This window comes from Tachysurus vachellii, chromosome 3 (assembly GCF_030014155.1).
Source record: "Tachysurus vachellii isolate PV-2020 chromosome 3, HZAU_Pvac_v1, whole genome shotgun sequence".
NCBI classification, from domain to species: domain Eukaryota; kingdom Metazoa; phylum Chordata; class Actinopteri; order Siluriformes; family Bagridae; genus Tachysurus; species Tachysurus vachellii.
The window spans coordinates 4,232,741-4,250,319 of record NC_083462.1 but is presented as its reverse complement, the minus strand read 5'-3'; the positions used below and the strand labels follow the sequence as shown (position 1 = coordinate 4,250,319).

Below are 17,579 nucleotides of genomic sequence, written 5' to 3'. Positions count from 1 at the left end.
TGTCTGTCTGTCTGTCTGTCTGTCTGTCTCTTCACATGGATGGTGCATATGTAGAGGCCTATATTGGTACCTTCAGTAATGGACCCTGATCATTGACTCATTTGTATGTATGTGTGTGTGTGTGTGTGTGTGTGTGTAGGTACGGTGGTGTAAAGCTTGGCACCCTTTCACTCAAGATCTGTGGGCAACTCAAGAGGGCAAACTGTGACTGCAGTGTTGGGGGAAGAGCTGTAGAAGCATGAATACACTGTGTTGTGGAGTGACTATTAACCTTAATGATAATGATGACCCTGGGTTGATAAACCTGCTCTAGATCTAACAGACATCAGCAGCTACAGGCCGATATCACTTTTATTTCTTTCAAAAAATTCTTGAACTTCTTATCTATCTCTCGCAGAACAACCTCCAAGATCCAAACCGATCTGGCTTTAAAGCGGCATATTCCATATTCCGACCTCTTCCTGAAAAGTCTGTGAACTAGTGTAACTAAAGAGGATGCGCTTCATTGTACACCTGCTTGGTGTCCTGAACTTCCTCAGCCTTCTCGGAGAGTGCAGTCGCTGTGGAGATTTCTTCACCAAGTATCCAGGGAGTATCCAAGTATCACAGGGAGCCTGTGCCTGTCTCAGGCGTCATCGGGCATCAAGGCAGGATACACCCTGGATGGAGTGCCAACCCATCGCAGGGCACACACACACACTCTCATTCACTCACACAGTCACACACTACGGACAATTTTCCAGAGATGCCAATCAACCTACCATGCATGTCTCCGGAGGAAACCCCCGAGGCACGGGGAGAACATGCAAACTCCACACACACAAGGCGGAGGCGGGAATCGAACCCCCGACCCTGGAGGTGTGAGGCGAACGTGCTAACCACTAAGCCACCGTGCCCCCCTCCTCCACAGATCAACTTTATTTTATTAACATTTGTCATTTTTTATACAAGCACAAAAAAGAAGTTGTGATTATGTGCAGTGTGTGTTAAGGTTCTTCATTCCTCTCATTTCTTCTAATCAAAACACACAAGCACAACCTCTGAAGCTTGTACAGATGAACTTCTGAGGAAGAGTGACAGCGTGTAGAGATCCTGAGAAACCAGTCTCATTAATTTATCTAACATTTTTGGCAAGTATTTTGTCTATGTATGTTCAGAATGCCTCAAATTGCATTACTGCCTCACCCACTTCTCTTTTTGCTCTATATGTTGTGTGTATATGTATATGCTCTATAAGTCATGTATATATTTGAACTGGTTCCCCTCAGCACCTGGCTGGATGAGAACGGTTCTGCTACTAATCCACTCTATTTCTGCACAGATTTACATAATGCAAATTGGAGTTCTTTGAGTCTTGATTTGCACCTGCTCCATAAGAACCCAATGTATGGTAAATGCATTAGAACCCATAATGTGTAGAATTGCATTAGAGCCCAAAGCGATCAGTGTACAACTGCATTAGATCCACAGTGATCAGTGTGTAGAACTGCATTAGATCCACAGTGATCAGAGTTTTAATACGGCATTAGATCCATGGTGATCAGGGTGTAGATCTGCATTAGATCTATGGTGATCGGTGTGTAGAACTGCAATAGAGCCACAGTGATCAGTGTGCAGAACTGAATTAGATCCATAGTGATCAGTGTGCAGAACTGAATTAGATCCATAGTGATCAGTGTGTAGAACTGCATTAAATCCATAGTGATCAGTGTGTAGATCTGCATTAGATCCACAGTGATCAGTGTAGAACTGCATTAGATCCACAGTGATCAGTGTAGAACTGCATTAGATCCACAGTGATCAGTGTAGATCTGCATTAGATCCACAGTGATCAGTGTAGATCTGCATTAGATCCACAGTGATCAGTGTGTAGAACTGCATTAGATCCACAGTGATCAGAGTTTTAATACGGCATTAGATCCATGGTGATCAGGGTGTAGATCTGCATTAGATCTATGGTGATCGGTGTGTAGAACTGCAATAGAGCCACAGTGATCAGTGTGCAGAACTGAATTAGATCCATAGTGATCAGTGTGCAGAACTGAATTAGATCCATAGTGATCAGTGTGTAGAACTGCATTAAATCCATAGTGATCAGTGTGTAGATCTGCATTAGATCCACAGTGATCAGTGTAGAACTGCATTAGATCCACAGTGATCAGTGTAGATCTGCATTAGATCCACAGTGATCAGTGTAGATCTGCATTAGATCCACAGTGATCAGTGTGTAGAACTGCATTAGATCCACAGTGATCAGAGTTTTAATACGGCATTAGATCCATGGAGATCAGGGTGTAGATCTGCATTAGATCTATGGTGATCGGTGTGTAGAACTGCAATAGAGCCACAGTGATCAGTGGAGAACTGCATTAGATCCATAGTGATCAGTGTGCAGAACTGAATTAGATCCATAGTGATCAGTGTGTAGATCTGCATTAGATCCACAGTGATCAGTGTAGAACTGCATTAGATCCACAGTGATCAGTGTGTAGATCTGCATTAGATCCACAGTGATCAGTGTAGAACTGCATTAGATCCACAGTGATCAGTGTGTAGATCTGCATTAGATTCACAGTGATCAGTGTAGAACTGCATTAGATCCACAGTGATCAGTGTAGAACTGAATTAGATCCTTAGATCATTGCTCATTTCCCTCCTGCACCATTAACTGCTGAGTAAATTTGGATCATTCAGATGGAGTTGAACTTTTTCTGTCCCCCTTTCATAGCGGTGCTCATGTGAAGAGCTCATGTCTGGTTTGTGTAAAAATGGTGCTGTGTTTGTGCTGTTTTATCTCTTACATCAGAACAAAAGAGGGAAAATAAAGAAACGATATCAATTTGCACACTGTGGTGCTTAATACTCTCAAGAAAATGAACTTGATCATGTAATTCTTTCAGAGTGAACAATTAGGACTTTCTAAAGCCAGGGCTTTCTCTGAGTGTGCACCTGCCAAGATGGACATGTGATCAAACATTAGAAAGTTTCATTCTGGAGACCCACAGCAGGTAGAAGTGAGTATGTAAAAACTACACCCTCGTATCAGTGACACTCGCTGCACTGTGGGGTTTTAGGGTGGAGCTGTTAGATTTTTTTTATCTGAATATTTTTTCCATTGAACTGTGAAAATGTCAGTCACGGACACACCGGGTGTGGCTAGTCTAGAAAATAATTCACATAGCTCCAGAGTCAGGGCCCTATTCTTTGGAACTGTGAAATTCATCAAATTCCACAACACACACACACTTTCATAACACCTACTGTAATACACAGAGAAAGTGAACAATGCCACCATTACTGCATGCTATGAACCTGTCTGGGTGCATGTGTGTGTGTGTGTGTGTGTGTGTGTGTGTGTGAAGGTAGGTGTAGAATGAACTGAATTGAAGTCCTTTCATTCCTAATCATTTTAGCACAGAGATACAGATCTCATAATTCCACAGTAACTGAGATAACACCACGAAGACACACCACAAAGACACACCCTGGTCCTCAGATTCTTACTCTGCTTCACTCTTTAATGTGTCCTGAAATGTAAAGAGACTTAAATTGGTCTCAAATGGATACAAACAAATTGTACAGGAATAGAACAGCTCCTGATTTGATCAGAAACAATGATGTGTGTGTAATAACAAACGTCCAGGAAGATTTACTCCAGTGACAAAACAGTCAGGTTACGAATGAATGGATGCACAAATACACAAATAAGCAAAAATACAAAACCAAGTCCAGAGCTCCAAAGTATGCTGAGTGCATCTCGGACAGAGAGACAGACAGAGAGACAGACAGAGAGAGAGAGAGAGTGGCAGAGAGACAGACAAAGAGAGAGAGCGGCAGAGAGACACAAGCACAGACAGAGAGACAGACAAAGAGAGAGAGAGGCAGAGTGACACAAGCACAGACAGAGAGACAGACATTGAGACAGACAGAGAAAAACAAAGAGGAGGCAGAGAGACACAGACAGAAAGAGAGACAATAAAAGAAGGAAGAGAGACAGAGAGAGAGGCAAAGAGATAGACAGCAGGAGAAGCAGAGAGAGAGACAAGACAGAGAGAGAGGCAGAGAGAGAGACAGACAGATAGTTCAGTCCATATTCAGCATGTTCTCAAACACAACAGCATGGCAACCTCCTCAAACCCTCTGCTGTAATAAAGCTTCATTTCACAATGTTATTAAAACTTTAGTAATGATATAAAACCTTCTCAAACCCTCTGCTGTTATAAAGGTTAGTTCCTGAATGTTACAGAACGCTGCTCAGTTACACGTCTTCCTATAAAATGCTTTTGCTACCCGAACATTAGTTTGGAATGTGATGTCTATAGACGTGGTTCTGAAGAACCTGGTTCTTTAAGGGTTCTTTGGATAGTCTAGGTTTGGTCCAACATGAAGTGGAGTCACTGTTACTACTCCATTATTGTTTTGCATCGTGCACATTGCAAGAAATTCCCAGTGTGCAGTGTGAGGAATGTGTTGAGACCGAGCTGATCCGTGTCGCCGTCTATTCAACCTCTGTACAGTTTCTGTTCATCTGAACAAACTTGTAGGGCTACACTTGTCATCAACAGAGTATTCACATCCACTTTACATCAGCACTGCGGTATGAAATACTCACATCTAATAATAACAATAATAACATCAGAACAGTCCGGTTGGATGTGTGAAGCGCGTTTAGTCACATGATGACAGAAATACAGATGTAGGTTAAGAGTTCCAGTTTAGCTATTACTACTTTAGCTTACTAACTAGATTTGTAAAGTTAGTTGCGACAAACTTTGATGTTGGCTTTGATGAGGCAAGTATTCGCAAAGGCCGGTGCTTTTTGGAGGCGAGTGGACATAAGGGTCAGTGTTACTTTTGGAGGCAAGTGGACAGAAAGATAGGGTGCCAAAACATTTGGAGGCAAGTGGAGACGAGCATGTGACGTCATCCAAATACTCCTGAGGAAGTTCCCCTCATTGTTCTGAGTGTTTTGATATGTCACATGTTCATGTTGTAAAACGTTTTTTTGATTTTGCATGTTTTGGAGGCGGGGCTGCGGGACAACCGAAAGGCCAGTCGGTACACCAATTTAAACCTTTGTTCAGAGTATCACCCTAAAGGAGCTGACCGAGTTTGGTGTAGATAGTTCGAAAGCTTGCCAAGTTATAAACCTCCAAAGTTTATAATGGGAGTCTATGGGAAAAAAGGCCACCTTGAGACCCGGTACCGGAAGTACTGGTACTCGGATCGCTTAGAAAAGTAATAGCAACAAACTTCAGACCAGGTTCTACAACATATCTAAATTTGGTGCATGTGGCTCGAAAGCCCTAGGCCGCATTAAATTTTATACATTTTTGTCTAAGCTGAAACAGGAAAACAGAATGTTGGCTTCTACAAAGCAACATAACTACTTACTACTTTAGCTATTACTACTTTAGCTTACTAACTACTTACTACTTTAGCTATTACTACTTTAGCTTACTAACTACTTACTACTTTAGCTATTACTACTTTAGCTTACTAACTACTTACTACTTTAGCTATTACTACTTTAGCTTACTAACTACTTACTACTTTAGCTATTACTACTTTAGCTTACTAACTACTTACTACTTTAGCTATTACTACTTTAGCTTACTAACTACTTACTACTTTAGCTATTACTAACACTATTCACACTCTAACGCTAAAGATTTTAAATGTGAGTGCGATATGTTAGAAAGCGAGATGCTAGTTTTTCCTCTCTGATTATTTAAAGCTTTATCTAGCGGGACTTGAATCAGCTACAACGCTGCATTGCAGTTTTTATCCAGACAATATTTCAGCCTTCATATTACGTCTTTAATCTTCTTTGATCTCCTCTAGGCAAAAAGAAGAATGATTAATTTCTATGTTTACGTATTTAACATTGGCCTGGTCTCACAATCTCTTGTTTTGTGGATGCGATTTTTTTAATAAAGATGAGGATTTTTATCAAGACGCTTGATGTGGTAGCACGACACCGGATATATCATGAAGTAGACACACTTTCAATGAGACGAGTGAATGATCTGAGATGGTTTAGGACATGAGAGCTGTGTTTTTATATTTAATCCTATATTCTATATCTATTGAAAAGGTGTTATTTATAATCACTCTCTCTGGTGTCAACCATATGAGGATGAGGATGAGGTTCACTTCTGAGTCTTTTGGTTCCTCTCTTGGTTTCTTTCTCACGTCGTCTCAGGGAGTTTTTCCTCGCTAACGTTACCTCAGGTTTGCTCTTTAGGGATAAATATTAACTTTATTTTAAAATTTGTCATTGTTATTCTATCTTTTTATATTCCTGTACAGCCGCTTTGAGACACGTTGTTAAAAGCGCTATAAAATACAAATAAAATTGAAATTGAAACGTCAATCCAGATATCAGTATTAAATGGCGGGAGTCAAGAGCGAGTCATTTTGTTCTGATTGACTCTTACTGACTCTGTAATGATGACGAACTCTGCTCGCTGAGGATCAAAACTAATAGCAGGATCCAGGGATAGAAATTCAGAACAGTGAATGAGTGTGTAGACTAGTTTTTGTAGCCATATTTGTTTCGTTAGTATCAAGAACATCAGATTTCTGTTTCACTGCAATAATAATAATAATAATAACAATAACAAAGCATTTTAAACATGTGCAAAACAGAAATTTTGAAAAATGTGCAATATTACCTGTGTGCAATATGTCTTAAGTGTAACCACTACTCTTTTTATACATTTTATGTTTTTTGTATATTATGTATATTATATTATGGCTTTATTCTTTTTTTTTTTTTGCTTCTGTAACAGAGAAATTTCCCCATTGTGGGACATTGAAGGTCTATCTTATCTTATCTTATCTCATCTTATCTCATCTTATCTCATCTTATCTCATCTCATCTCATCTCATTCAATTCAATTCAATTCAATTCAATTCAATTCAATTCAATTCAAGTTTATTTGTACAGCGCTTTTTACAATAGACATTGTCACAAAGCAGCTTTACAGATCATAAACATAGAGCAGAAGGTAAACATAAGGAGTAATATAAAGAATTAATATAATAAAAATTCAAGATATATATAGTTCACAGTGTGTATGTATGTATGTATGTATGTATGTATGTACTGTATGTACTGTATGTATGTATGTATGTATGTATGTATGTATGTATGTATGTATGTATGTACTGTATGTATGTATGTATGTATGTATGTATGTATGTATGTACAGTATGTATGTATGTATGTATGTATGTATGTATGTATGTATGTATGTATGTATGTACAGTATGTATGTATGTATGTATGTATGTACAGTATGTATGTATGTATGTATGTATGTATGTATGTATGTACAGTATGTATGTATGTATGTATGTACAGTATGTATGTATGTATGTATGTATGTATGTATGTATGTACTGTATGTATGTATGTATGTATGTATGTATGTATGTATGTATGTATGTATATGTATTTATCCCCAATGAACAAATCTGAGGTGACTCAGGCAGCAGTGGCAAGGAAAAACTCCCTTAGATTGGTAAAGGAAGAAACCTTGAGAGGAACCAGACTCATAGGGTTAGGGTTAGGGTTAGGTGACACTAGAGGGTGTGATTACAAATATACAGTCAGGCAAGTGCTCATCTCATCTCATCTCATCTCATCTCATCTCATCTCATCTCATCTTATCAGATGATTTCAATCCCCATTCGCATTTCCATGAAACTCCTCTTCCTCCAGGTGATATATAGCAGGTTACACGTCCGAGATCATTAATAAGAGTAAACAAATAAGTAAATAAACATTTACAAAAATGTTTAATACGCATGAAATCAAAGGTAACGGCTGTGAACTCAGTACGTTCTGGTCTTATGTTAATTCGGACGAACGTCTGAAGTATTTCTTGCACTTTTGTTTATGTCTCGCTCAGGGACAGACGCTACCTCATTAGTAATCCCTCGAGGTAGCGTGCAGACGTTTAATTAGTTTGTCTGCCACCTGGCTTAGGCTCTGGACCTGTCCTCATACTACAGGATGTGTTGTAAGACACATGAGCGAGACAGACACTGTCTCACCAGCCAAGTCCTCAAAATGACTCCCAATTCCTATTAATCTAATATGTAATGATATGTCATGAGCGCTGTTATAGATTAGGAATAAATAATGTGTTGGTGTGATGTTGACGTTTACTTTACTTTACCTTAAGTGGAAAGTTTACTTTAACCCACATTTGTTTAAATAAAGACTAAAAGAAAAAGACATTTCAGTTCCGGATAACATTATAGTAGCTGTAAACATCATTCTCTCATAGTTTCAGGCATCGTTATTAATAAACAACAATCACTGGTGAATCATTATTGGTTTCAATATGTGTGTGTGTGTGTGTGTGTGTGTGTGTGTGTGTGTGTGTGTGTGTGGAAGTTACTATATTCACCGAAGGATGTTTGCAGGCATTCAGTTCATCTGAATACTTCAAACAGGTGTGTCTGTGCCGCACCTCAGCCAAGAACTTCTCACACACACACCTGCACACACACACACACACACAATACGCACACGTGTGCTTTTGTAAACCTCAGACAATAAAGATTAGCAATGCAGAAAAAGTGAACGATGCTAGTCATCACCATCGCACCCACACGGAGACTCTTAAACCTCCAGATTCACCGAAACTTCTCTTCTGCAATATTCTCTTTTATTCTCTCCAGAAGGTTCTGCCTGGGGCTCAATTCCTGACTGGTGTTCATTTAGTGGTGCAATACAAAATATGGCTTTACATGCATGTTGTGTGAAGTAAAAATAAACCAGTCCGTATGTTAGAATGGTTGTAATAATATTTTATTGTTTAACTTTCAGTGTTCAAACCCTTTAGGAAGAAATGAACCCTTAAGTACACAATGAACTGTAGTGAACTCAGGACTGTGTATTCACTGCTGTGTGTGTGTTCACAGTTGTGTGTGTGTACTGCTGTGTGTGTGTTCACTGCTGTGTGTGTGTGTTCACTGTTGTATGTGTGTGTTCACTGCTGTGTGTGTGTGTGTTCACTGCTGTGTGTGTGTTCACTGCTGTGTGTGTATGTGTGTGTTCACTGATGTGTGTGTGTTCACTGCTGTGTGTGTGTTCACTGCTGTGTGTGTGTACTGCTGTGTGTATGTTCACAGTTGTGTGTGTGTGTACTGCTGTGTGTGTGTTCACTGCTGTGTGTGTGTGTTCACTGCTGTGTGTGTGTGTTCACTGCTGTGTGTGTGTTCACTGCTGTGTGTGTGTGTTCACTGCTGTGTGTGTGTTCACAGTTGTGTGTGTGTGTACTGCTGTGTGTGTGTGTTCACTGCTGTGTGTGTGTACTGCTGTGTGTGTGTGTTCACAGTTGTGTGTGTGTACTGCTGTGTGTGTGTTCACTGCTGTGTGTGTGTGTTCACAGTTGTGTGTGTGTGTACTGCTGTGTGTGTGTGTTCACTGCTGTGTGTGTGTGTTCACTGCTGTGTGTGTGTTTACTGCTGTGTTTGTGTTCACTGCTGTATGTGTGTGTTCACTGCTGTGTGTGTGTTCACTGTTGTGTGTGTGTTCACTGCTGTGTGTGTGTGCTCACTGCTGTGTGTGTGTTCACTGCTGTGTGTGTGTGTGTTCACTGCTGTGTGTGTGTTCACTGCTGTGTGTGTGTGTGTTCACTGCTGTGTGTGTGTTCACAGTTGTGTGTGTGTTCACTGCTGTGTGTGTGTACTGCTGTGTGTGTGTTCACTGCTGTGTGTGTGTTCACTGCTGTGTGTGTGTTCACTGCTGTGTGTGTGTACTGCTGTGTGTGTGTACTGCTGTGTGTGTGTTCACTGCTGTGTGTGTGTTCACTGCTGTGTGTGTGTTCACTGCTGTGTGTGTGTGTGTGTGTGTTCACTGTTGTGTGTGTGTGTTCACTGCTGTGTGTGTGTTCACTGCTGTGTGTGTGTGTGTGTTCACTGCTGTGTGTGTGTTTACTGCTGTGTTTGTGTTCACTGCTGTATGTGTGTGTTCACTGCTGTGTGTGTGTGTTCACTGTTGTGTGTGTGTTCACAGTTGTGTGTGTGTGTTTACTGCTGTGTGTGTGTGTGTTCACTGTTGTGTGTGTGTTCACTGCTGTGTGTGTGATCACAGTTGTGTGTGTGTGTACTGCTGTGTGTGTGTGTTCACTGCTGTGTGTGTGTACTGCTGTGTGTGTGTGTTCACAGTTGTGTGTGTGTGTGTACTGCTGTGTGTGTGTGTGTTCACTGCTGTGTGTGTGTACTGCTGTGTGTGTGTGTGTTCACAGTTGTGTGTGTGTACTGCTGTGTGTGTGTTCACTGCTGTGTGTGTGTGTTCACAGTTGTGTGTGTGTGTACTGCTGTGTGTGTGTTCACTGCTGTATGTGTGTGTTCACTGCTGTGTGTGTGTGTGTTCACTGCTGTGTGTGTGTTCACTGCTGTGTGTGTATGTGTGTGTTCACTGATGTGTGTGTGTTCACTGCTGTGTGTGTGTTCACTGCTGTGTGTGTGTGTTCACTGCTGTGTGTGTGTGTTCACTGCTGTGTGTGTGTACTGCTGTGTGTATGTTCACAGTTGTGTGTGTGTACTGCTGTGTGTGTGTTCACTGCTGTGTGTGTGTGTTCACTGCTGTGTGTGTGTGTTCACTGCTGTGTGTGTGTGTGTACTGCTGTATGTGTGTGTTCACTGCTGTGTGTGTGTTCACTGCTGTGTGTGTGTGTTCACTGCTGTGTGTGTGTACTACTGTGTGTGTGTTCACAGTTGTGTGTGTGTACTGCTGTGTGTGTGTTCACTGCTGTGTGTGTGTTCACTGCTGTGTGTGTGTGTTCACTGCTGTGTGTGTGTACTACTGTGTGTGTGTTCACAGTTGTGTGTGTGTACTGCTGTGTGTGTGTTCACTGCTGTGTGTGTGTGTTCACTGCTGTGTGTGTGTTCACTGCTGTGTGTGTGTGTGTGTGTGTGTACTGCTGTATGTGTGTGTTCACTGCTGTGTGTGTGTGTGTTCACTGCTGTGTGTGTGTGTGTGTTCACTGCTGTGTGTGTGTTCACTGCTGTGTGTGTGTTCACTGCTGTGTGTGTGTTCACTGCTGTGTGTGTGTGTGTTCACTGCTGTGTGTGTGTTCACTGCTGTGTGTGTGTGTGTGTTCACTGCTGTGTGTGTGTGTTCACAGTTGTGTGTGTGTTCACTGCTGTGTGTGTGTACTGCTGTGTGTGTGTTCACTGCTGTGTGTGTGTTCACTGCTGTGTGTGTGTTCACTGCTGTGTGTGTGTGTGTGTGTGTTCACTGTTGTGTGTGTGTGTTCACTGCTGTGTGTGTGTTCACTGCTGTGTGTGTGTGTTCACTGCTGTGTGTGTGTACTGCTGTGTGTGTGTGTTCACAGTTGTGTGTGTGTTCACTGCTGTGTGTGTGTGTTCACTGCTGTGTGTGTTCACTGTTGTGTGTGTGTTCACTGCTGTGTGTGTGTGTTCACTGTTGTGTGTGTGTGTTCACTGCTGTGTGTGTGTGTGTGTGTTCACTGCTGTGTGTGTGTGTTCACTGCTGTGTGTGTGTGTTCACTGCTGTGTGTGTGTGTGTTCACTGCTGTGTGTGTGTGTGTTCACTGCTGTGTGTGTGTGTTCACTGCTGTGTGTGTGTGTTCACTGCTGTGTGTGTTCACTGTTGTGTGTGTGTTCACTGCTGTGTGTGTGTGTTCACTGTTGTGTGTGTGTGTTCACTGCTGTGTGTGTGTGTGTTCACTGCTGTGTGTGTGTGTTCACTGCTGTGTATGTGTGTTCACTGCTGTGTGTGTGTGTTCACTGCTGTGTGTGTGTGTGTTCACTGCTGTGTGTGTGTGTGTTCACTGCTGTGTGTGTGTGTTCACTGCTGTGTGTGTGTGTGTTCACTGCTGTGTGTGTGTGTTCACTGCTGTGTGTGTGTGTGTTCACTGCTGTGTGTGTGTGTTCACTGCTGTGTGTGTGTGTGTTCACTGCTGTGTGTGTGTGTTCACTGCTGTGTGTGTGTGCACTTTGGATGGGTTAAACGCAGAGAACGGATTCTGAGCCGTATGTTTCTTCACTTTCTTTGTAATATTTTAAGTATATTAAAAAGAGACCTTACACTACATTGTCTATGGGAGCAGGACGACTTTTAGTCTGCAGGAAGTCTAGATCGGCCTACTTCCTGTATGTGAGGGTGAAATTCATTTGTCTAAAGGAGAACTATGTCTCTAACAAATCTGTGAGTTCACATGCAACTGGATGCTGAAAATGAAGAAAAACATTCAAAGGAGAGTCACTAGAGAAGCCACTGGGTGACAACAGGGTCTATAATAATAATAATAATAATAATAATAATAATAATAATAATAATAATAATAACAACAACAACAACAACAACAACAACAACAACAATAATAATAATAATAATAATAATAATAATAATAATAATAGTCGTGTCTGTTATACGAGGGTGCGGATCAGATCACTGTGTATCTAATGCATTGCTAATGAATTAATAACAGTGCAATGAGCTTTTTATTGCAATCAAAGGTCAACAAGAGAGGAACGTGGAGCAAAAGCTAAGTCAAGCATTCCTGCGTTAATCTCCTCTGTTATCTTCACGATTAACACATCCCACTCTTGTCGCATGTCAGCGTGTTGATGGTGTAACAGAGACTGACACTTGCTGATGACGAATGCCTTAATGACACGGTGCAAGCGTGTTCGTCTGTCCATCTGCTGTGTGTAGCTCACGTTTGTTAATCTGCATGTCTGATTTCAACACACTGGACTGAATGAGTGAGTGTGTGTGTGTGAGAGAGAGAGAGAGAGAGAGAGAGAGAGAGAGAGAGAGAGAGAGAGAATCAGCCACATTACCTCCTCACTTCCCATGATGCACTTTACATGTGATCACATTTTGAAAATGAACAACAGAACATGATACAATCCAGATAGACACCTATTCAGTGATCCAATGAAATGATGACAAAATGAGAACAAAATACAAAACACATAGAAGAGAATCCATAATGTGACCCGAGCCTGTGTGTGTGTGTGTGTGTGTGTGTGTGTGTGTGTGTGTTACCATCTGAATAAATACACAACCGTTGACCTAAATCTGTGGATTATGGTTTATCAAGAGGGCTGAAAAATAAAGGGCTGGTGAACTGTCACTGTGATGATGATGATGATGATGATGATGATGATGATTTTTGTTGTGATTATTTTGTCATCACGTTGATTACAATCTGTTTTTACATACAATTCAGAGTTAGAACGTTGATTGCAGATCGACAGCATTTCATTCACTTGTTTATTGTTTCACCGGAATTAAAATCAAAGCAACGTTGACTTCCATCTAACCTGAAGGCAGAAGAGGATTAAAAGATGAGTGTATGAGAGACGTGCCGACGGAACGGAGGAAGAAGAGAACGTTGAGAAGAAGAGTGAAATCCCTTCTTCTCTCCTCGTCCTCCTAACCAGACTTCTGGGTCCTCAAATCCTCTTTTGCACAGATCTCAGAACAGCACTGTTGTATCTCCTGAGGTGGTGTAAATGAAAAGAACCTGAAGAACTGATCGTGGATCAGTAGTAAAGGAATCGGATTCAGAGATTCAGCTGGAGGTGGAAACTGCACAGCTGCAACATGGTTCTCTAAACATCTGGAACTTCTTTACTCCACTTCTGTTTAAAACAAAGAAACAAACAAAAACAAGCACAACAGTGGGATTCATCTATATGTCCTGCAGATCCTCACCTCGTTACATCTTCTCCCCATGCTTCATGAGTTCCTCTGGGTTCTCTGTTTTCATCCAAAGTCCAAAGACATGCATTGTAGGTTGATCGGCACATCGATATCGTGTGTGTGTGTGTGTGTGTGTGTTTGTATGTGTGTGTGAAAAGAAATGGATGGAAACAAGGTACTATCTCTCCGTATAGTATTGAGAACGATGGAATTATTGCAGGTAACGAACAGAAAAAACCCACACAGCTCCCAGATTTATTACATTTAACACAAGTGAAAACAGGATGTAACTTGTTTCATAGACGTTGCACAACATGAAACAGAACTTATACTGGGATAAAATATTAAATATGATGTTGTGACGAGGGGGGGCACGGTGGCTTAGTGGTTAGCACGTTCGCCTCACACCTCCAGGGTTGGGGGTTCGATTCCCACCTCCGCCTTGTGTGTGTGGAGTTTGCATGTTCTCCCCGTGCCTCGGGGGTTTCCTCCGGGTACTCCGGTTTCCTCCCCCGGTCCAAAGACATGCATGGTAGGTTGATTGGCATCTCTGGAAAATTGTCCGTAGTGTGTGAGTGTGTGAGTGAATGAGAGTGTGTGTGTGTGCCCTGTGATGGGTTGGCACTCCGTCCAGGGTGTATCCTGCCTTGATGCCCGATGACGCCTGAGATAGGCACAGGCTCCCCGTGACCCGAGGTAGTTCGGATAAGCGGTAGAAGATGAATGAATGAATGAATGAATGAATGTTGTGACGATGGGGATTGTGCTGATATATACGTATGGAGAAGTTTCCATCACTGGACAGTTATAATAAGATCAATTTGATTCAACAGAACTGAAGTTAAAACTAGAAATCACAATAATGCTCAGACTCTGGTTTCTCTGCAGTCGACAGTATACACTTATATAATCCATGCAGGATCATTAGAAAGGTTTCAACACACACACACACACACACACACACACACACAAACCGCAGATCTCGACACAAAGACATATTTCAGTCGAGACAAATGATGGACTTGATTGACAGACGGAGGAATGTAACAGGTCTTCCCAGTCTCATGTACCTGGCAGAGAGGTGTTGCACCTGTCACAGGGGGCGGAGCCAAATAGGTGAGCGGACTTTAATTAGAGAGAGGAGAAGCAGAAGGCAGAAGCGCACAGAGGCTTGTGGAGAAAGCTCAAGGAACTGCTTGTGTAGAGCGAATACGGACTTCCAGAATGAGCAGAAAGAAGGACACCGGACAGTAAGTGTACCCGTGTGTGTGTGTGTGTGTGTGTGTGTGTGTGTGTGTGTGTGTGTGTGTGTGTGTGTGTGTGTGTGTGTGTGTGTGTGTGTGTGTGTGTGTGTGCTTCTTCTTCTTCTGTATATTGATTTAATTTCCACTACAAAATAATTACAAGATACAATAATTAAACAAAGATCATCTAGAACTGACCTTGACCTGAATCCTCCTATACATGCATGTACCTGCTATAGGCAGAAATGTTCATGGAGCTTTAAACCTTAACCTAAGGGCCATAAATGATAGAGTCACCCACGTGTGTTGTTGTGGGATGCGTCGGTCCTACGGCGAGGTTCTGCGTTTATCTTTACAGCGCTGCCTCGCCTGTTCTGAAGGTGACTTCGTAGTGCAGCGAGGTTGTGACTCACAGGAACCGGGCACATGTACAGATAAGCACAACAACAGAGATAGCGCTTTAGGTGCAGGAAGATAAAGAGCATTAAGGTGTGGCGAAGTGTGTGAGGTGTGTATGAATGACTGCAATCCTGAGCAGCGAACTAGGAAATGAGCTAATGAATTTTTTATCTTCCGATGATATGGAGGCCTGAGCTGTTTTCTTTCAGGGTGTGACAGCAGCACACATCTATGCTCAAAACAGACAAAGTGATAATGACTTAATATAAAAAATAACAGGGCGCACGGTGGCTTAGTGGTTAGCACGTTCACCTCACACCTCCATGGTTGGGGGTTCAATTACCGCCTCCACCTTGTGTGTGTGGAGTTTGCATGTTCTCCCCGTGCCTCGGGGGTTTCCCCCTTGGTACTCCGGTTTCCTCCCCTGGTCCAAAGACATGCATGGTAGGATGATTGGCATCTCTGGAAAATTGTCCGTAGTGTGTGATTGTGTGAGTGAATGAGAGTGTGTGTGTGTGCCCTGTGATGGGTTGGCACTCCGTCCAGGGTGTATCCTGCCTCGATGCCCGATGACGCCTGAGATAGGCACAGGCTCCCCGTGACCCGAGGTAGTTCGGATAAGCGGTAGAAGATGAGTGAGATTGAGTGAGTAAAAAATAACAATTGTTTGTCTGATGCCAAACTTCAGCAGATTCACCCTGCTCTTAGAAACTGTAGAGTGATTGATCGAACTCAGGGTCCCAGGGGCTGATCTACACACCTGCCTGCCACACCAAAGGTTCTTATGATTAGAAAGTGCATTAAAAACCTTGCCAGATTTTAATTTACCGCACAGCCTCAATTACATCAACGCAAGAATTTTATTCCAGTCATTTTTGTACATTTTGGTTCGATACAAAATTATAAGCAGCTTAACTGCTCGGCCCTGGTGCTGTATGTTATCCGGTCTGTACGGTATGATGGTCAGTATAATACAGACGAGCTTTGGTGCAGGTCTTCCTTGTACCCTGAGAAATGGTGTGACCAGTTGAGCAGAGTTAGAGGATCAGAGGGAGAGTGGTGTGATAAGTGCCTTTAAGTATTCTGCCTTTGTAGACAAGCATCGGCGTTTTAAATCTGATGTGGGAAGCTGGAGGAGGTGCAGCGATGTGGTGTGTGTGTGTGTGTGTGTGTGTGTGTGTGTGTGTGTGTGAGAGGGAGAAAATAAAGAAGGTTAAGAACAAGTCTCACAGCTGCGTTGTGGATCAGTTGCAGAGGCGAAACAGCGCTCAGAGCTGGCAGGAGCGAGCTGCAGTCGTCTGAGTGGGGACTGAACAAGCACAGTGTAGAGACAAATGTCTAGATCTTCCTGATGCTGTAGAGTAGAAACCTACGAGAGTCTGTCGGGTTAGTGATGTGAAGAGAGAAAGCTAGATGGAGAAACAAAAGGATGTGACAGATCTCGGTAAGGGGCTGAATCTCCAGGGACCTACAGCATCTCTGTCCTGCTGGGATTTAGGTTCAGCTGAGATCTGAGCAGAAACCTGAGGGAAGAAAGGAGAGGATGTGTTGAGTGTCATTAGCATAGCAGTGTTAAAAAAGTATATATATATATATATGTATATATATATATATATATGTTAGGATGTGATATGAATAGAGAATAGAAGAGGACTGAGCACTGAGCTTTGTGGGACACCACTGGAGATCTGGAGGTATCTGTGGGGCAAGTGTGTCACTTGACATGACCATCCCTTCGGGTAATATGCATCAAAGGCTGATGAAGTTGAGAAGGTTTTTATTTCTTAAAGGAAACCCATATAGATGCAGAACATTTAAGGGTTCTCCCAGAGAGACAGGATGAAGAACCCTGTAGTGCTAAATGAAGCATGACTGAAGTATGGAACAGAACAAAACTGGCATTTCTACTGAACAACGTCATAAGACTTGGGATTTGGTCACAGATCAAAAATGTGTGTGTGTGTGTGTGTGTGTGTGTGTGTGTGTGTGTGTGTGTGTGTGTGTGTGTGTGTGAACACAGTAACAGGTCATCAGTTTGATGAGTTGATACTGATACCAAATAATGAATGAACAATAAAAACATCAGAGAGCAATTATTTCTACATCTAATTTCTTATTGTTAATAATAAGTTTCTGCCATTTTAGTGATAGTCATACTGAGGGAAATTCTTTACTTAAAAATGCTGAAAAGTGAGAGTTATTGTTAAAGAGAGAGGTGTGTGTATGTGTGTGTC

The 17,579-nt window shown here is 42.1% G+C and overlaps 1 protein-coding gene across 1 annotated transcript in view; it reads left to right on the top strand.

Moving 5' to 3' along the window:
- Window positions 1-14,825: 14,825 nt before the first annotated feature.
- LOC132842626 (envoplakin-like) overlaps window positions 14,826-17,579 on the top strand; it is a 20,626-nt gene continuing 17,872 nt past the window's right edge. Inside the window, exon 1 of the mRNA XM_060865401.1 lies at window positions 14,826-14,952. Within this exon, the coding sequence (XP_060721384.1) occupies window positions 14,927-14,952 (26 nt within the window). The 5' untranslated portion in view covers window positions 14,826-14,926. The remainder of the gene's footprint in view (window positions 14,953-17,579) is intronic.